The following is a 19,041-nucleotide window of genomic DNA, read 5'->3' on the forward strand; positions in this document are numbered from 1 at the left end:
AAACATTTTATAGGATGGGAATCAAATCTCTTTTTTATTGGAATGTTTTTTTTTAAAAAAATAAACGGCAGGATAAAGAAGGAATAAATCAGAAAGGGCATAAGCGCAAAGGACACCCCTGAAACGAACATATTCTAGAACGGATAGAAAAACCTTCCGCCCAGGGTGCTATCCCAGAGCGAAAGGCAGCGAGGCCGTGCGCGGAGTATTCCGACACGGTAGCACCAGGCGCATGCGTGAAACATTTCCCAATAGCCCCACCTTTCTGTGCCGATTGGTCGTAGGCAGTCGATCATTTCACGGGTGGTGGTACGGGAGATATTTCCGTCGCGGACTTATGACGTATTAGGTGGGTGCCGAGGGATCCGGCGGTCGGCCGGGCCGGGCAGGTTGGGAGAGATGGCGGAGTATCTGGCCTCCATCTTCGGTACCGAAAAAGACAAGTAAGTGCGTTAGTTTTCCCCCCTCCGAGGTCCCCAAAGCGCCTGCGATTTAGCAGAAAGAGCCACGAGACTTGTGACAGCTCTGTGGCAGAGATCATTTACAGCAATGGATTCCCATGAGGAGCTCTTATTCTTTCTCTCGGTCTGAGATTTGCGCGTGCGCGCTCTTCAGCTCTAGGAACCCCAAGCGCGCGAAACCGCCAGCTCTTCCACAACTTGCTGTTGCTTGAATGCCTCGTGCAGACTGGAGCAGCGCTTGAGATTGCAATTCAGAAGCGCGCGTGGGGGGGTGGGGGAGCGCGCGCTGCCTCTTTCTGGAGGAGGAGCGCGTGGCATAATCGCCCGCGCGGTCTTCCGGAAGAGCCACTGATGGCGGCCTGCGGACGACGAGGGGCTTCCTCAGTCCGCTTGTCCTCTTTGCTTTCCATTACCCCAACGGTCCTTTTTTTTTTATGGCGGCGGAAGCACACGTGAGAAGGCTTTGCCAGAAAGAAGACAACACTAAAGGCTTCAGGCGGCTCTTCTCAGCATTTTCACTGCAAATAGTTCGGGCGGGAAGTCTTCGCATAAATCTAAAGCTCTTGTTGCCATCAATCCTGGGGGGAAGGGGAACTGCTTTTAGCGGTCTCCTGCTCTCAGCCAGGCATCAGCTCTCAGTTCGGCTGAAGACATTTAAGGGAAGAGGGATTGAAAAGTTTCGCCTGGCCAACATATTTTTATTCTTTATAATGCGAAGTGAACACTTTAAAGTTTTTCCATAGCCTTTTGAGATCCTCTGAGGTTTTTAAGAAAGTTAAAACTATGCTATGCACTATTTATTTATTTGTGGGAGGGTTTCTGTCCTTTACTCCCCCCAATGTCAAATATCCCTAAGATAAACACATAAAATTGGTACATTGCAACAAAACTACTAACAGTTATTTGTAATTTAAGCAATAATCAGCAAAGGCAAAAACTCACGATACATCAAGTGATCAAGTTTGACACCTGTGCTCTATGTAATGCTCTTGATCTGCTGTTACAGCCTCATTACATTTTTTATAGTCTTCCCTATATGGCAGTAATTGTTGAAAACAGAGATCCAGGAATGTCTCTTCATTGCCATCTCCCCTTTAGAAGAGCTTATTATATATCAGGTCCAGCTATTCATACCCCAACCCTTTTGGCTTGGAAAAGCCATAGGATATGAATTACCCAGCACCTGGTGGAGCTCATATGACCAAAGTGAATCCTAGGCAACATATTGCAGAATTTATCCCAGTTACTTTTTCAGAACCCATCCATGCAAAGTTCAAACCTGAGAGAATGTGAGCAAGTTTATCAGCAAAATGTGGCAAAACATTACACAGTGGCCTATGGAAAGAGCTTTCCTGTTTTCTTCCAAAAGGGGATGATTCACTAAACAAGGCTTCTAGGGCATATTCTGCAAATGCAATAAAGGCAGCAAAATGTGCTTTTTATACTTAAACACAAGTTCATTTGTATATTTGGTCAAGTTCTAGTCTTCCACCACTGGTCTTCCAACTGTTTCTGTGGATTTATTTCCTACAGCTCCCTGATAATCTAGAAAATTGGTAAAAAGGGGAAATTCCTCACTAAATGAAATTGATAACAGAAGCTTGAATATTTAAAATGCTTCCTAATATTACCTAGTTTTAATTTGCAAGATGTACTATCCATATTTATTGTCCTAAAATGCTTTGTTTGGCTTTCCTGTTACATTTACTGACAGGAAATAACTTGCATAGGTTCAGGAAATTAGCATGAAATATTTCCACATAATGTACAGCCAATTTTTTTTCTACTTTATATATTCTGAGACCCTCAGGATCAAATTTGAAATAGCAAGATTCTTCTATAGATCTTCATTGATTTAAATTGTGGTATAGATAAAACATATCTAAATTACATCCCAATTCAACCATATAGTATTTGGGAATAAACTTAGTTTTGTGGAACTTTCAAGGAAACCAATCTAAGATTAGTTTGTTAAACTAAGACAATACCTTTTGAGAAGTGCTGCAGCACAATTTATGAAGTGTTTTATCTGAATGTTTATTTTGTTTATTTATATTCTGCCTTTATTATTTTTTAATAAGTAAATCAAGGCAGTGAACATATTTATATTCTTTCCTCTTGTTTTTCCCACCACAACAACTCTGGGTTGGGCTGAGAAAGAGTGACTGGCCCAAAGTCATCCAGGCTTTCATGCCTAAGGCAGGACTAAAGCTCATAGTCTCCTGGTTTTTAGCTTGAAAATGTCCTGTCTACTTGATAAGATAACCTTTATTGTCATTTTTTTTACTGTGGGCATACTGGCACACATTAAAATGATTTGATTTATTATTTACTATTTCTGTGCAAACTGAGTTTACTGATCACTAATTTTAAAGAAAAATTCTCTATTTTTGTTTGATTTCAGAGTCAACTGTTCTTTTTATTTCAAAATTGGAGCATGTCGCCATGGAGATCGATGTTCTCGATTGCACAATAAACCAACATTTAGTCAGGTTTGTGTGTTTTCTTTTTACAATTCCTCACATATCTTTTTATGTGTGACTTTTAAAACTTAAGATTTGTAAAAAAAATCATAATTTGCTGAAAGTTTTTTTTAATAGAAATGTTCACAAGTTATCTTTTCTAAAACCTGCCCTTTTAAATTATTTTATTCTGTACCATTAAAAATAATACTTATTTGAATGTGATATATTAGAAGTCAGCCAGTGATAACCTTTTGGGTCATATTTGCCATAGTAAATAAATACTTTTTTTAACTGAAGAAATCTAATTTGACCAAAACCACCTTTGATCATTTTTCTGATAAGTAGTTCTGTGAAATTGCAAATATATGCAAATATCTGCTCTTCAAAAAAAAGCTGGTATGAAAATATATCATCTTTATGACTGTCTCTTCAAGGGAAGTATATGTGAAATAATAATAAGCCTTGCTGAATGGTTTTTTTTATATAGCACAACATAGAGTTCAGTTTTTCATTTCATGCTAACAGCAATCCAGTCATTTTTAATGTCATTAAAATAGGTAATATTTTTTACATTCGAATAAGTCAAAATCAAATATATCACATTGTAGTTTAGGACCGTCCAGTCCAAGGGTAGGCAGTCTAGTGCTCTCCAGGTTCAGCTTTAATCAGTTCCACTATAATAGCCATGGTGAGATTGTAGGCATTGTAATTTTCAAACTCTGAAATGTAGAACATCTGTTCTGAGCTAGTTGTGAACTATCAAAATAGCTTTGTTACTAGGAGTACATAAATCCTTTAATGCACACTTTGTCTTATTTTATTAAATAGCAAATTGTTTTTAATGCAAGAATTTCCATATATTTCAGCTTTTTATCTTTTAAAAATGCTTAAGATTAAAATAAACATTGTTATGAAAATAAGACACCAGCTATTTGCGATGCAGAAATTGCCACACTTAAGCATTGGTTACTAAAGCTAGCTAGGATAGAAGTTGAGAGTGCAATGTTTTTGCTTTCTCCCCTCGTTCCTCCATGTGTTTGTGAACCAATGACATTAAAGATATAGGGAAAATATTTCGGCTCCCGATTGGATAATTTTGCTCATGAAAAGCGTATAGATCACAAGTGTCAAAACTCAATCACGTCACATGATATTTTTGCCTTTATGGAGCCCGCCTGTCGCCAGATTGACACCCCTATATAGATAAATGACTAGAAAAATCTTTCCTGTTAGTACTGCATTCTTATGTATCTCATTTCATTGAGTTTACAAGGAGGTACTCATTGCTGTTTACTGTTTTGTATTCTATTCTTAGACAACATTACCTACTCACCTTACAACTAAAAATTATAACATTGCTTCAATATGTTTTTCAATATTCCAGTCTAGTTTGTATTCCCAATTAGTCTGTTAGCCAAGTGTTAACAAAGCCAATCTGCTTAGCTTTCAACCAAGGCGTGATTATTAGGTGTTGCTAAAACTTTCGGCAATCAGACACTAGGCGCAACTAATTTAACAGAAATATCTAGCCAAAAGATTCAATGTATATATGTGTAGCTACATATGGGAAAAGATAGTTCTTCAGATTACCTGGCAATAAATTGATTAGTAAGTGCTAACATTTTAAATTTTACCTGAAAAAATGGGAGGCTATTTGCAGATGACATCTCACTAGCACAACATGATCATAATGATTGGTCCTTGTTAACAGTCTTGCTGCCTTATTTATACCTTGTCTATCTACCAATAGGACATTAAGAACATTAGAATGAAATTTCACTCATTAGAGTGAAATAAGATACAAACAACATCATTTAAACAGTAATAAATATTAATGCTTAGCTAAAGGCTAAGGCTTAGCTAAGAAGATCTTGATTCCTTTCCTGAAAACTGAAATAAATGAGAGGAGGCTACAGAGAATTCCAAACAAAACTCACTGTTTAATCTAGGAACAATATAGCCGATACTGTTGTTCTTTAATGGGCCTTTGAAAGCATGGAGATCTTGTAGAGCAGGGGTGTTAAACTGCTGGCTTACGGACCTGTTGCATCATATAGAGGCCATGCCCACCCCAGCTCTGGCAATGGGAAAAAAGTTGCAATATGTCGCGATACATCATGTGACGCGGAGAATTTGACACCCGTGTTGTAGAGGGTTTCCCTTGTAGCTTTACTATCCATATAGGTTCATAACTACTTTAGTTTCGGAGTACTTTACAGAAATATATTTTCTGTTTTCCAACTATGATCTGTTGTAATGCTTTTTACACAAGCTAGAACTTGTCTAGCTTGTGTAAAAAGCTGCCTTGTGATTCACTATATTATTTGTTATGGGAAAAATTTGTTTTGTGGTCATTGTTGCTGGTACTCATTGCACTTCCCAGAACCAATTAACAATGAGTACTGAGGTACCACTGTATATTACTAGTAACTAGGTTTCTGATGTCACACCTATCTCATAAATAGACTGAAAGGTCAATTAGCCTGAATTGAGAATGATAAAATATGGAGTAATTTAATTTAATTTGAATTACTCTATCCTGTGTGTTTTCCAATATTTTGGACAAGTTAGATACTTAAAAAACAATAGATATAGCTTATATTATGGTTAATGCAGAGCTACATTACTAAAGAATATGATTTTTAAGAAATCATGCAGGTTCGTGCCAGCTTGCATAAAAACAGTATTAGCAGTTAGAATCAATCATTAGCACCGAAACAATAATTGATAAAAAAAATATTTTACTATGGCTAAGGACTACAGGTTAACACTGGCTGGTTTTATAAAAATATGCTCTGAAAACAATTTTGTAAATATAGTGGTTTATATCAGTTCAAGTAAAAGCTCATGTAAACTAACATTTTTATTAAGTAACATTGACCAACTTAAACTAATATGGACAATTCAATTCTCAGATATTAGATTACTAACTTAAACATGGTTTGTTTTTTCAGACAACTTGATATTAAGAAGAACGGTACAAATGTAAGGTTTCAAGTCTGCCTGGGCAAATTCTTCAAGTAGAAAAGTACAAAGACTGAAAGGAAAATCTTTCTTTAAAGTTCTGCAAAAAGTGAACATTTAGAGACTCATATTATTTAAACAGAAACTCCACCAAGAAAAGTCTTGATAAGACTGGAGACTGTATGGCAATCATCTTGATATATTGACATATATTGTGAGCATTAAGCAGTCATTTTTTATCTAAACTGAATGGATTTAACTTTAAATGATGTTCACAGATTGGCTGATGAGTTACAAAAATAATGTATTATTAATTCCATTTCTAGATGTGAGCTAAGTAGTTGCTTCTTGGTGAAATTAGTCACTGTTTTCATAATATGAATGCTTGAATGGTATTTTAAAAACATGGTGCAAATACAAATACAAAAGAAAATAGCATACAACTTGAAAAAAATATTAAGCAATTCACAAAAAGTTGTCTCTTTGCAATTGTCTGTTATATGCACAGCAGCCAGTAGAATTCCCCTTTTTATTTTTTTTTTCCCCGCAGACCATCTTGATTCAAAACATCTATCGTAATCCCCAAAACAGTGCACAGACGGCTGACGGCTCACACTGTAAGTCCCACAGTTGGAGAAATTTTTTTTTAAGAATGGTGTTAAAAGAGCCCATTCCTAAATATGAGAAAATCATGTTGGCTTCTGAGCTGCTGACATAAAGCTGTTGCAAACAGGACAAGTGATGGAACTCTTAACATAATGATCAAGAATTTGTTAAATGCCTAGGTGTATGCAAAAAAGAATGGCCTTTAACAAACAAATTGATTACAATTTTATTTTCTTTAGGAGAATGTGAAACATTATTTTTGTATTGTTAAGAAGGCATTTATCAAACGTCTTGGTCTTTTTGTCTTTTTTTTTTGCCATTAACGGTAAGTGAAACTTAGAATTTGTTTCACCTTAACGCTCTTAGACAATAGAGATTTCAGGACAACCTTATTATTGTCTGTTAAGGCAACCAGTACCAGACATTTTTAACATGACTGTTATGGCATCAAGGATCAATTATTAAAATAGAATTGTTGCATTTGAAATTAATACAATAGTAATGTGTTGTGAGATCTCTATTTTTTAATGTTAGGGTGGTTCAAAAGGGACACATATTTTTCTCGTGGGAGAAAATAACATTCTCTCTTTCAGCACTGAGACTCAACTAAAAGTGATCACCAGACGGAAATCAGTTTGTTAAACTTATTTTCCATAATATAAAGTTGTTGCGTTTTGTATTTCAGACCATTGCCCTCTTGAACATTTACCGTAACCCTCAAAACTCTTCCCAGTCTGCTGACGGTTTGCGCTGTAAGTTCATACAAGTTCCTTCACTGGTTCCCTGGGCTTGATTGTCAGAGCTCAGTGTCAACTGAAGCTGGTCTACCATATTTAGTTTAACGAAGCAAACGGACCACATTTTATAAAATGTGTCTGAAAATTTTTGTCCTCAAAACCCAGCCTCCCATCCCAAATTTTGGCTACCCACCTATTTTATATATATATATATATATATTGTTTTTTTAAGCAACAAGTTAAAAGCCTTGAGTCATTGTTCTGCTTCTCGGTCCTTGCCCCTAGCACCATTTTTTTTCAGTGTATTTTTGATATCTTGCTGTTACTCAGTGATAATATCAACAGCATGTAATTTAATTTAAAATGTTCCATCTATATTTAGATGCTTAAATCACTTTAATTTGACCTCTCTGTGTAGGTACACTTAAAATTTATTTAATTTCAAAGCTGAAATTTAGTAAATAATGGGAAAATGTGGAATTTAATTTGAACTAACTCTGAATACCTATGTAGTTATGAATTATGAAAGTCTTATTTGTCTACTGTACACCAGTAGAAATAAATGATTTAAAAGGGTAAATAATTGAGCCAGTCTATGATTTGCTCTTGAAGCAGTTAAACAATGCAATGATTAAGAATTAATAGCTAAGCACAATCTGCTAATTATGGTGCTGTCTCCATTTCCCACTGCTAAATAATATGCAGTGATACATCATTATCTGAGCATGTATTAAAATTTCCTTCAGCCTGAAAATTAATTCGTATATAAGCTATATGGTTTGCTGTGAAATTGTTACAATTTTATTGGCCCAAAATCTGCTAGCTGAACATTCAGCAGCAGGTGTATTTCAAAATAACATAATAAACATTCAAATATAATGTTTAAAATTTAGCGTTATTAGAATAATAACAGCATTTTGCTGTTAAGGAGTTGCATGGTTTGTTACAAGACAGTTTGGTTATTAAATGTTTACATTGTTTAACTACTGTGCTCCCCTTTGCTGTAATACAATAGCATCAGTAGTATCTAGTAATAGTACTCTGATGTTATATTCATTTAGTCCAGAGTACTATTTTGAAATTTGCTTAGGATTGTCTTTTACAGGAAAATACTTTTATTAAATTTAGGAAAGTCACATATGGCAACAATTGATGTACTGACAGAATCTGAGCAAATAGCCATTAAGTTATATATAGATAGCATATTTCAGAAATTTGCTGTGACTTTTTAATGCATTTTAAAACCTCTGGAGATATGTGTGTGTGTGTGTGTGTGTGTGTAGGTCTTTGGTTGTTCGGGTTTTCTCCCACGTAAAATTGGAAGTGTCTTGGCGACGTTTCGACGAAGTCCCATTCGTCATCTTCAATGCTGCTCGAAGCACGAAGCTGAAAACACCAGCCTGAAGATGATGAATGGGACTTCGTAGAAACGTCGCCAAGACACTTCCAATTTTACGTGGGAGAAAACCCGAACAACCAAAGACCTACATACAAACACCCGCGAAAACCTCAGAAAACATACATACATACATACATACATACATACATACATACATACATACATACATTCATATATTCATATATATATTCTTATATTAATTAATTGGCTACATTTATATTAACAACACATATATAATTGGATACTAAACACACACACACACACACAGAGAGACATATATATATATGTTTAGTATCCAATTATATATGTGTTGTTAATATAAATGTAGCCATTAGCCAGTTTTCCTGAACTGGGTGTCATACATATATATTGGACAATACCGTATATGCTGGCGTATAAGGCGACTTCCGCTAGCGTTAAAATCGGCGCTGAAGTCGGGGGTCGTCTTATACACCGGAAATACTGGTAGTTTCCGGCGTATAAGACGGAAGTCGGGGGTCGTCTTATGCTCCAGGTCGCCTTATACGCCGGCATATACGGTAGTTTCCATACTCTCAGCATACCGTTAGCAGTTATAGAAGTTATACCACAATATATCTTGAAGGCACTGGGCTGTTGGTTATATATTGCTGTTATTTTTATTGAAATAGATTTAAAATGGATCATAATTTTTAATGAAATGTTTGGGAAACAATGACTTGAATTTTCCCAGACATTATTATTTCAGATTCTTATTTGTAAAGCTTGCTTATTTGAAAGTATAAATTGCTTTCAGTGAACTAGAATCTTTTAAGCTATTCCATTGTATTTAAAAGTTTTGTATTAAATGGATATAAACAGCATTAATATATGTTTAGTAAAGGACCGTAAATGCATCAATTTTTGCCATACACTTTAGTTTGAATTAAGTATATTTAAAATATTTGCTTTTAATAGGTGACCTAATTGCCTATAAAATGTTCAATTTAAGGCATGGAAATAATACTGCACGGCTTGCTTTAATTGTTATGAAATTTGCAAGATATTCGGAACAAAATTCCTCCTCCAGTCAGTAAATACAATTAAAATGGAGGGCTTATTGAAGGAATGTCATGTATGTTGTGTTGATAGCTGTGTTCAATTGTATGGATTGTGAGCAGTTTTAGTTACACTACCCCCAAAAAATCAATATTTGCTTTTAGGAATAGTAATTTTAACATGACATTCCCTTAAAATATTTAATGTCATTTCTTATTTTAGTCCTAGAAATTATATTTCAAAGATTCCTACAAAAACTTTAATGTTGAAGTATTAAACATCAGATTAGTTTCCTTAGTTATCATTCAGTCTATCATGAAAGTATGTGTTGGGTTGTTGATTGAAACTATAAAAATTGCTGTGTTTTGTTTTAGGGACTTGCAGAACTGCTCATGGTCTACATCTAATTTTTAGCTATATTATATATTTTTTACTCCAGTAGACGGCTTCTACTGTCATTTCACTAAAAAATAATAAACAATATACTCAAAAGACCTTTGTATTGTTGCAGTACAAAACAGGTTCTAATTAATGTGACTTGATATTTACAGGTGCTGTGAGTGATGTTGAAATGCAGGAACATTATGATGAATTCTTTGAGGTATGTTATACTAAACAAAGCTTTAGACATTTTTGTAAATGTGAACATCAACTACTTTACTGTAGTTAAAGCTACACTTTCTGATGTTTATAATGGAGTAAAATATTTTAAAAAGTTAAATTTCTGCCCAGTGCTTTTTAGGCTACATGTTGTATGCAAAACTGACTAAGTGATTAAATTTGAATTTATTATGGTTGATCACATAGCCAGATGTGTAAACTAGATTTGGCACCTTCATTTACCCATTTGAGTCATTCCCAAAAACCTGGAATAGGCAAATGTTACTGTTTGATAGCATTAAAGGTATCATTGCAGGAGGTAAACTCTTCCATGTAAAGCTGCCTTTTGAGATTATTTTTTGCAAACACCAAAGCCATTTGATAACTGATGGAAAAAATATAAAATAAAGTTTAAATAAAATAATTATTGTGATGACTCTTTATGTATTTAATTCTTTTCTTTTTGTGTCATATTGAAAATAATTCAGTGACAATAAGCTTTTTGTCTATCTAGGAGGTCTTCACAGAAATGGAAGAAAAATATGGTGAAGTAGAAGAGATGAATGTCTGTGATAACCTTGGAGATCATTTGGTTGGAAACGTCTATGTAAAGGTAAAATGTAGAAATGAATATAGATATAGATAAAGAGGCATACTAAATGGAGTATGTGATTTATTTTGAACCTAAACCATGCTGCATTCTGCTGGACACTGTTGAACTATTGCAGATGAGACTATGATTGGTCAGAATAAAAATATAGGATGTTTTTGTTATTTCAAGTCTAGAACAAAATCCAGAAAGGTTGCAGTGTGTTTTACAGGAAGTTGGAGAAAGTCTGTTGCATATTGTCCCTTTTCAGCAGCATAGCATATCCCACTATCTTTTCCCCAGTTTCCCAGTGCTTTCCATTCCTCTACTTCTAAATGCCCTTGGCCATCAATGTTCCTGAAAAAAAATTTCCATTCATCTGTACTGCCCTGAAAATATTTCTGTCTCATTTTAATCTGTATCTGGAACAAAACAATTTATTTTGAATCTGAACCAAATCCATATTTCAGTTTAGGTACAAACCACCCAAAAATAGCTGTTCTATGCACATACCTAATCTACATGACCAACAGGTAAATATCCATGCCTGTTGGTTAAAATGTAAATATCTTTGAATGTCAATGAAATAATACTCTTACAAAATGAGACAATGTGCACAAGGACAGATGGAAAAATCATCTTCAGAGTGCCTGTGAAGGATTCATTGTATGGCCAGTGATTCTCAAACTAGATGGTGAGGGATAAGACCAACACAGGTGGGTGGCATTAAGAAAAAGTCTGCTCAAGCTTGCTCAAGCAGTGGGAACTCTATCGGAAATTGTTCAAGGTTTTGCTTTTTGTCCACAAAAACCCTGTTATTAAAAAAAATCAGATAATTCTGTCCTTCTGACATGTATTTTTGCTCAACTGTAACATTAATGAACTCATTAATTTTATCCATAGGACAGGCAGGGGGGCACACAAATTTATAGTTTTCAGAAATTGCAGTACCACTAAGTTTGAAAGTTACTAGCACAGTCAGTACATTTTGGGACCTAAGCCCTTTATCAAGAATGCAAAAAGCTCCATTTCTTTCTCTGGATGTGTTTTCACTGCCCTTTAAAGAACTTGGAATCTGAATTACATTAAATTAAACAGTAAGAAAGTATTCTGGGATCACTTTTCTGTCCTAAGTATAGTAAATTTTCTAAGCATATAAAAATACGTTTTCACAGTAACATGCCTTAACTATAGGCAAAGTCCACTATAAATGACTGATACATAATGCATCAGGTTTTTCTTACAAATTCTCTTCTGAAAAGAACGTTGTTTTCTAAATTATGATTAGAGAACAGAAAAATTCTAGAATGATTAGGTTCCAATGAAACTTTGTCTTGGTAACACTGTTGAAACTAAGTAAGCACAATAAATAATATTCTGTGATATTTGATACTTCAGTTCTATTAAAACTTGATGCTATTAAAAGGTTATATAGTTTCTAAAACAGCAATTTCTGACATTCAAAAAAAATTATTAAAATCTTATTGCAATAGACAATTAGATTAGAAAAAGTTATTTTCCTCTTTCCCTTTTGAAACCTCTGTAGTTTGAGCTAATTTTCATGCTCCCATGTCTTATTTGTATTGTTTTTATTATTAGTCACAAAATATTGTCAGGTAGCTTACTTTAACACGGCACTTTATATGTATAGAATCAACTGATTTTTATAATGATAAGATGGCATTCTTTTTTCATTCATACTGAGGCTAGATTTTTAAAATGTTTTTGGAAACTTCTATTTTGTTAATGGAAAAATATTAATATTCTGCTATTATGTGGCTAAAGCAAGAAGCAGATGAAAATCAGGATAACAAAATGAGGAAAATTACTTAATGTAAACTTCACCATCAGGTGAAGTTAAAACCATGGTAAAGAATAAGAAAAAAACATGCTTTAGATTGCACCAGAAAGCTGTCATAGAAACTGTAAAATAAGTTGCTGTTGAAGAGTATGTCAGCTGCGGAGAAGGCCCTCTTTTTCATGCTAAATCTATCTTTGCAACACGCACACAATCTATTGTTGATATTATACACTCATATACAGTATTGACAAAATGATATTGATTTATTTTAATTTTTGTTTTGAAAACTGGAGTTTTTATGATCGGCTTAAATATAAGTATTAGAAATAAATACGTGCGTTTCTAGTTTCTCATAACGCAGGTGTTAGGCATTCCGGGGGAAATCTGGAATGTGTTTGATTCAAATTATTATTTAACTCTGTTATCAATTTAATATATCAATTTAATATATGATATTGTTATAATGACTATCTAGGTGGTTTTCAGGAAGTTATAGCAAATATTTCTAAATAAACATGAATTAATAAGAGGAATGGGGAAGATATGCTGACCTTGCTCCCAGTATCATTCCCCTTTCCATAAATGACATTACTTTAAGAGAGCCAAGGTTCTTGTGTTCACGTAGCTGTACTCTTTCAGATCCTTACTATTAAATATCCAGGATCAAGGCCCAAAGCAGCAGGGTCAGTATGTAATCCCATCTAGTCACAAAGTTCAGAGCAATACTACTTGAAATGGCTAAATTCTGCCAGAATACTTTTCCTTTTTCTTAGAGACAAAAGTCTGGAACCTAAATGTTTTATAGGAGTTGCAAAATGCTTTGTCTAAATGTTTCAGGCATGAAACTTAATAAAACATTCTTATCCAAATTATTATTTTAACATACACAATATATGGAAACAACATTGGATATAAAATTGCCCCTACTGGAAGTTTACCTTGCATCTTGGAAATGCCACCTGGATTTGACCAATCCCTGCAATATGGACAACACTGCACTGAATTTGCACTGGGCATGGTAGATATGCAAAAGGTTGGGGCAAAATACCATACCAATTTGTGACTGCAGGGCTGAAAAACTATTGAACATATAGTGGCAGAGTGCCAAAATAGAGCCTATAATGGAGACTTAGTTGATTTCTTATCTGTGACAAATGAAGCAAAAATTATATATAATCTGGACATGTTTATAAGATTAAATATTTCATATTTTGTATTTCAATCTCTTGTAATTTTTATTGAAATGTGATGTGAATGTGCCATGTGATAAATAATAATCAGGAAACAGTGGTATTGTGGCTTGAAACACTTCCAGAATGTTTGGCAAAGCTCATTTCATGCTCAAAACATTCTGAAACAAGTATTTTGCTTATTTGCTTGGGACATTTTCCCTTTGATTCAGTTCAATTAAATAGAACCTTTTGTAAAACATTATTTCAGTTTCGACGTGAAGAAGATGCAGAAAAGGCTGTGATTGATCTGAATAATCGGTGGTTTAATGGTCAACCAATTCATGCTGAGCTTTCCCCCGTGACAGATTTCAGAGAAGCTTGTTGTCGTCAGTATGAAATGGGGTAATAAACCTGTCTCTATGATTGCTTTATGTCTTTTAGAAATTATCTTATGTGACTAAAAGTAATTAATAAAATCAGAGAGAAAGCTATAATGTTCTTCATTAATCAGTCTGATTTATTTCTTTACTCCCAGAGAGTGTACAAGAGGAGGTTTCTGTAACTTTATGCATTTGAAGCCAATTTCTCGAGAATTGCGACGTGAGCTATACGGCCGCCGCCGCAAGAAGTAAGTATTTCTGAAACTTTGAAAGTATTTTTAAAAAGCATATTATTTAATAAATAATTGTCAAATTGTGCAAAGAGGCAGGAGAAACAATAGATCATATGCCCAGTTTGTGCAAGAAAATTGCAGAAACACATAAACAATGACATAACACAGTTGGCAAAATGAGTTGTTAGAACATCATTAAAAATTATCATGTGCCAGTAATGAAAAATTGATGGGAACATAGAGCTGAAAAAGTAGTTGAAAATGAGCGGGTTGAAATATAGTGGGATTTCCAAATAGAAAATCATAAAAACTTGGCACATAACATTCCAGATTTAACTGTGATTGAAAAGAAGAAAGTGTGGATAATTGATGTGGCAATATTAGGGGATAGTAGAACAGAAGACAAAGAATTGGAGGTCCCAAACTATCAAAATCCGAAAGTTGAAATTAAAAGTTTATGGCATAAACCAGTTGTGGTGGTCCATGGTCATTGATACACTGGGTGCCATACCCCAAAATCTTGGGCAGCACTTAGAAAATCTGTGCATTAACAAAATTTCAGTCTGTCAATTACAAAAGGCCATGCTGGTTGGATCCACACATTTACTATGCCAGTTATAACTTAAGTTCTTAGGAAGAACTCAATGCATATGTAGACCAACACATCTAAACAACTGGCAACTGTAATTTTACATTATTATGTATGTAATAATAAATGTATATGCCACCAAATTCTCAATGACTGGGTGGTTTACAACTATTGAAACATTTAAATGCAAGGAACAGTAGAAAACATGCACATGACACAAGACAACAACAACTGCAAAGAAAATAACTGAAAAGGGAACACAAACAAAGAGGTATCCCCTCCAAAGGCCAAGGGCCAGGTCTTTAAGGCCCTTAAAAATCCTAGCAAGGTGGGAGCCATTAAAATCTCAGGAGGAATTTCATTCCAAAGACTAGGCACTGCTGTAGAGAAAGTGTGCTTCTAGGCCTTGACAGATGGCTAAGCAATGTCATCAGTTCACCATCAACCCAGAGTGCATCAGTCAGCAGTTTCTCAAGTAACTAGGCCCTATGCCACACAGGGCTTTATAGGTAGTTACCAGCACCTTGAACTGCACTCAGATGTAAACTCGCAACTAATGCAGATTGCAAAGCAGAGGTATTGCATGTTGCGGGATGCCCATCATTCCCTGCACTGCTGCATTGTGGACCTGCCTCCGGTAGTCTTCAAGGGCTGCCCCATAGAGAGCATGTTATAGTAATAAAGCCATGAGATGATCAGGGCATGATTGATTGTCTGAAAAGCTCCCCCATTCTTAATGGTGTCTAAGGTATTTCATATTATATTACAGTTGATAGTGATCACATTTGTATAGAAATTGAATATCAATAATTCAAAAATATTTTTCGTTTCAGATTGTCTGATTTAATTTTCTATTCTCACGGGGTAGGATTCTTTTTTTTTTTTTAGCAACATAGAGTGTTGCTGTAACTGAATAACTTTTACGTGTGCTGAAATAGATAATTTTTAATAAGTCTTAAATATAAACAAGGTTGAAATAACAAATGAATATTATGGCTCATGATGATGGCTTATAAGGCCACATTCATGTAGTATATTTAAATATTGCTATTCTCAATCTATTATTGCATACTGTTTTTTGGTTTCATAAAACTATAATAAAGGAATTGTTTATGTACACATTAGATTGAGCAGCTCTTTTTAGATATTATCTATTTCTATAAAATATTGCTGGAAAACAATTAAGATTGCAAAGCTTAAATTCTGTCATTTCCTTATCAAAGGAAATATGTGTAGTACATATCTAGTGCTGTGATTTGTATGTCCAGCCAGCATCAAATTCCATGCAAACAAAAGTAATCTTGTCTGTAGAATATTTAAGAGGAAAAAGTCACAACAACCATCTGGAAAATCTTTAATCTCATCTTTCCCAATAAAGTCCAAGATACTTTACTGATTTTTTTATTAATTTTATCAGGATATAAAATTAAAAAGAAAATGAAATTGGTAGAAAAGGGAAGGGGGAAAAGTGTAGGGTAAAGGGGGAAAAAGAAAGAAAAGCATTGATTTCAACTCTTTTTAACACAGTAGAATAAGATAATAACATTACAGCCTCAACTGTTTACTTTTACATAGAAGTCCAGGGCACTTTAAACTATTGCCCCTTTATCTAGAATTTGACCTGATGCATGATCTAACTGGCTGCTAAATTAATGGGGATTCCTCAAAGTGGCTGCGGTAAACCAGGCAAGTCCATAAGGAGCAAACTGTCTTAATGGCTCCTACTTCCCTAGGGAGGGTGATTGTGGCAACTAAAAAGTGGCCTGATGTAATAACTTACAGTTACAGATCACATTGCAATTATTCCAGAATAAATACCAGATCAAGAATATGGCCTCTTTGTGACTTGGGCCCATGCTGATGGGGGACAAGCCCACAATATTCATGAAATCCCAAGTCAACTCTGACCCGAACTCCAGGGAAGAAAGGTTAACATCTCCTCACAGAAACAATCCTGGGGAATCAACCATAAATCTTTTAAAAAGATTAAGCAGTTCAGAAAATGTTGTTGAGCAACCAGACAGGCAATTTAATAGTAATTCCCTGTTGAGTCTCCTTTCGTAAACAAGGCTTTACATCTTGTTAACCTTTGATGCAGAGCATCTGATACCCCTCCTGGATTATTGCCAGGATCTTTCTCCTACTTACTACTCATGGAGAGTGTAACACTGGAGCTAAGACCAATTTCAGATGGGGAAAGCCTCTATTCTTGCACAGAGTTCAATAATATACTGCAAAAAATATGTAGACAGAGGTAGATATTACAGGTGATTTGCATGTGTAATGAGATTGTTGCTATAGGTTATATACAGATGTTGCTAATTTTATAATACAATAAATGAAACATCAGATGCGGACCTAGTGCTTCTGTAGCACAGTCAATCCACCTAGAAGAAGCTTCTTATAATATTCCAGTTCCATAAGATAAAGGGGACTGAAACTACAAGGTACTACTTTTCAATTATGGAGCTGTACTTTGGAAGAGCCTCTTTCTGAAAGTTAAAATGGCCCTTCAGAAAGTAGTAAACAATGTCCCAAGGACATTGAAAAGTGATTGTGTGCCACTGGAGCATGACTTTCATAAGTAATATATTTGGTTTTATGTGTGTATTAAATATCTAGGCTGTCTATAAAAACATTTGTGGCATTTCATTAATTTAGATAAATATATTTATTTTATAATGGGTATTTTAACTTGTTATTTAATTCTGTTGTAAACCAAGTAATCTTAACAAATTTAGCAGCATATTCATTTTAAATATATCAAAAAAGCAAGGGGCCTAAGATGTAGTACTGTTGCTACAGGAATTATAATTTATTCAATTCCATTAGATTTATTTCTGTGTATTTAAAGCAAAATACTAAGATTCGTTAATGCTGCCTTGGTGTAATTCCCTAATATAAATATTTCTGACTAGAACTATCATGACTAATTTTAAACACTATTTATAGCTTCAGACCAAATATTTTTATTTGCACTATCTGCAAAGACCTGAATACGAAGATAGTCATTTCCTAGCAAAAGGTCATTGATCTCTGCATATTACTGATTAAGAATACAGGTAAACAGCCTTCAATATTTATGTAATGATGGAAATTATATTAAATCCTTGAATTATATTTAATATTTTGCACTTATTCCTTATATAATAATTTGTGAATAGGCCAAAGTGAAGTAGTTACACACTGCTTATTTTTATTTCATAGGCATAGATCAAGATCAAGGTCTCGTGAACGTCGCTCTAGATCCAGAGATCGTGGTCGTGGAGGAGGAGGTGGTGGTGGTGGTGGAGGAGGAGGAGGAGGAGGGGGCCGAGAACGTGATAGAAGGCGGTCAAGAGATCGTGAAAGATCCGGACGATTCTGAGCCATGTCATTTCTACCTTCTCTGTTAGAAAGTGTTGTAGTTGATTGACCAAACAAGTTCATAATGAAACTTTTTTTAAAAGATGGGCTTCTGAATAAAAATTTGTAGTGATACAGTTTTCTTTGTGTAACTGATTTCTTATAGAAAAACTCTTTTATCAGTTTTGACCCTGATGAATGATTGGGGTACTTGCAATATACTGCAGATACCTGATTTTTACATTTAGTTATGGATGAAATTATTAATGTGTATAATATTGAAGTATTATATACATTAAAATACAGTTAAGCAGTTTAATTTTTCCTCTTTTGTTTCTGCTTTTTGTTTATTTAGATTAGCATAGGCACATCTAATCTAAAGTTGTGCAAGAAACATTTTTTTACTCAGTCAAAATGCTTAGTTGCATTAATCTGTATGTTTCTTTGTTACTAAGAAATTTGTGCTCTGTGGATGTGGCATTTACAATAAATCCAATTTTTGACTTAAAAATTTTAAGCCTATTCTCTAAGCATTTCTCAGTAGTTGCTACTTCCGAGTATACCCCCAGAACAACCCAATAAAATTTTTAGTTACTCTGTTTCATCATAAGTGCCATAATATGTAAGATGCTAAGAAAAAGACACAAGCATGTCTTGAGCAGAGGTTTGAAGCTGCAGGACAC

The 19,041-nt window shown here is 34.5% G+C and overlaps 1 protein-coding gene across 3 annotated transcripts; it reads left to right on the plus strand.

Moving 5' to 3' along the window:
- Positions 1 to 285: 285 nt before the first annotated feature.
- Positions 286 to 18,498, plus strand: U2AF1 (U2 small nuclear RNA auxiliary factor 1). Of its 3 annotated transcripts, none has more exons than XM_039368702.1 (8): positions 286 to 443; positions 2,866 to 2,953; positions 6,441 to 6,507; positions 10,201 to 10,250; positions 10,764 to 10,862; positions 14,080 to 14,213; positions 14,347 to 14,439; positions 18,221 to 18,498. In XM_039368702.1, exons 1-8 carry the CDS (start codon positions 400 to 402, stop codon positions 18,378 to 18,380), a joined length of 735 nt encoding a protein of 244 aa, XP_039224636.1. In that variant the 5' UTR covers positions 286 to 399; the 3' UTR covers positions 18,381 to 18,498. The 3 variants fall into 3 exon arrangements, with proteins under 3 accessions (XP_039224636.1, XP_039224629.1, XP_039224644.1); XM_039368695.1 differs by lacking the exon at positions 6,441 to 6,507 and adding an exon at positions 7,182 to 7,248; XM_039368710.1 differs by lacking the exons at positions 286 to 443; positions 2,866 to 2,953 and adding an exon at positions 7,182 to 7,248.
- The last annotated feature ends 543 nt before the right edge of the window (positions 18,499 to 19,041 follow it).

This window comes from Crotalus tigris, unplaced genomic scaffold (assembly GCF_016545835.1).
Source record: "Crotalus tigris isolate CLP2741 ecotype Arizona unplaced genomic scaffold, ASM1654583v1 scf7180000017601.7605149639:7615979, whole genome shotgun sequence".
Classification (NCBI taxonomy): domain Eukaryota; kingdom Metazoa; phylum Chordata; class Lepidosauria; order Squamata; family Viperidae; genus Crotalus; species Crotalus tigris.

Coding starts and splice junctions, on each gene's coding strand:
- U2AF1 (XM_039368702.1), top strand. CDS start 400: ATGGCGGAGTATCTGGCCTCCATCTTCGGTACCGAAAAAGACAA. Junction 10,863..14,079: donor TTGGAAACGTCTATGTAAAG/GTAAAATGTAGA, acceptor ACATTATTTCAG/TTTCGACGTGAAGAAGATGC. Junction 14,214..14,346: donor TGTCGTCAGTATGAAATGGG/GTAATAAACCTG, acceptor CTTTACTCCCAG/AGAGTGTACAAGAGGAGGTT.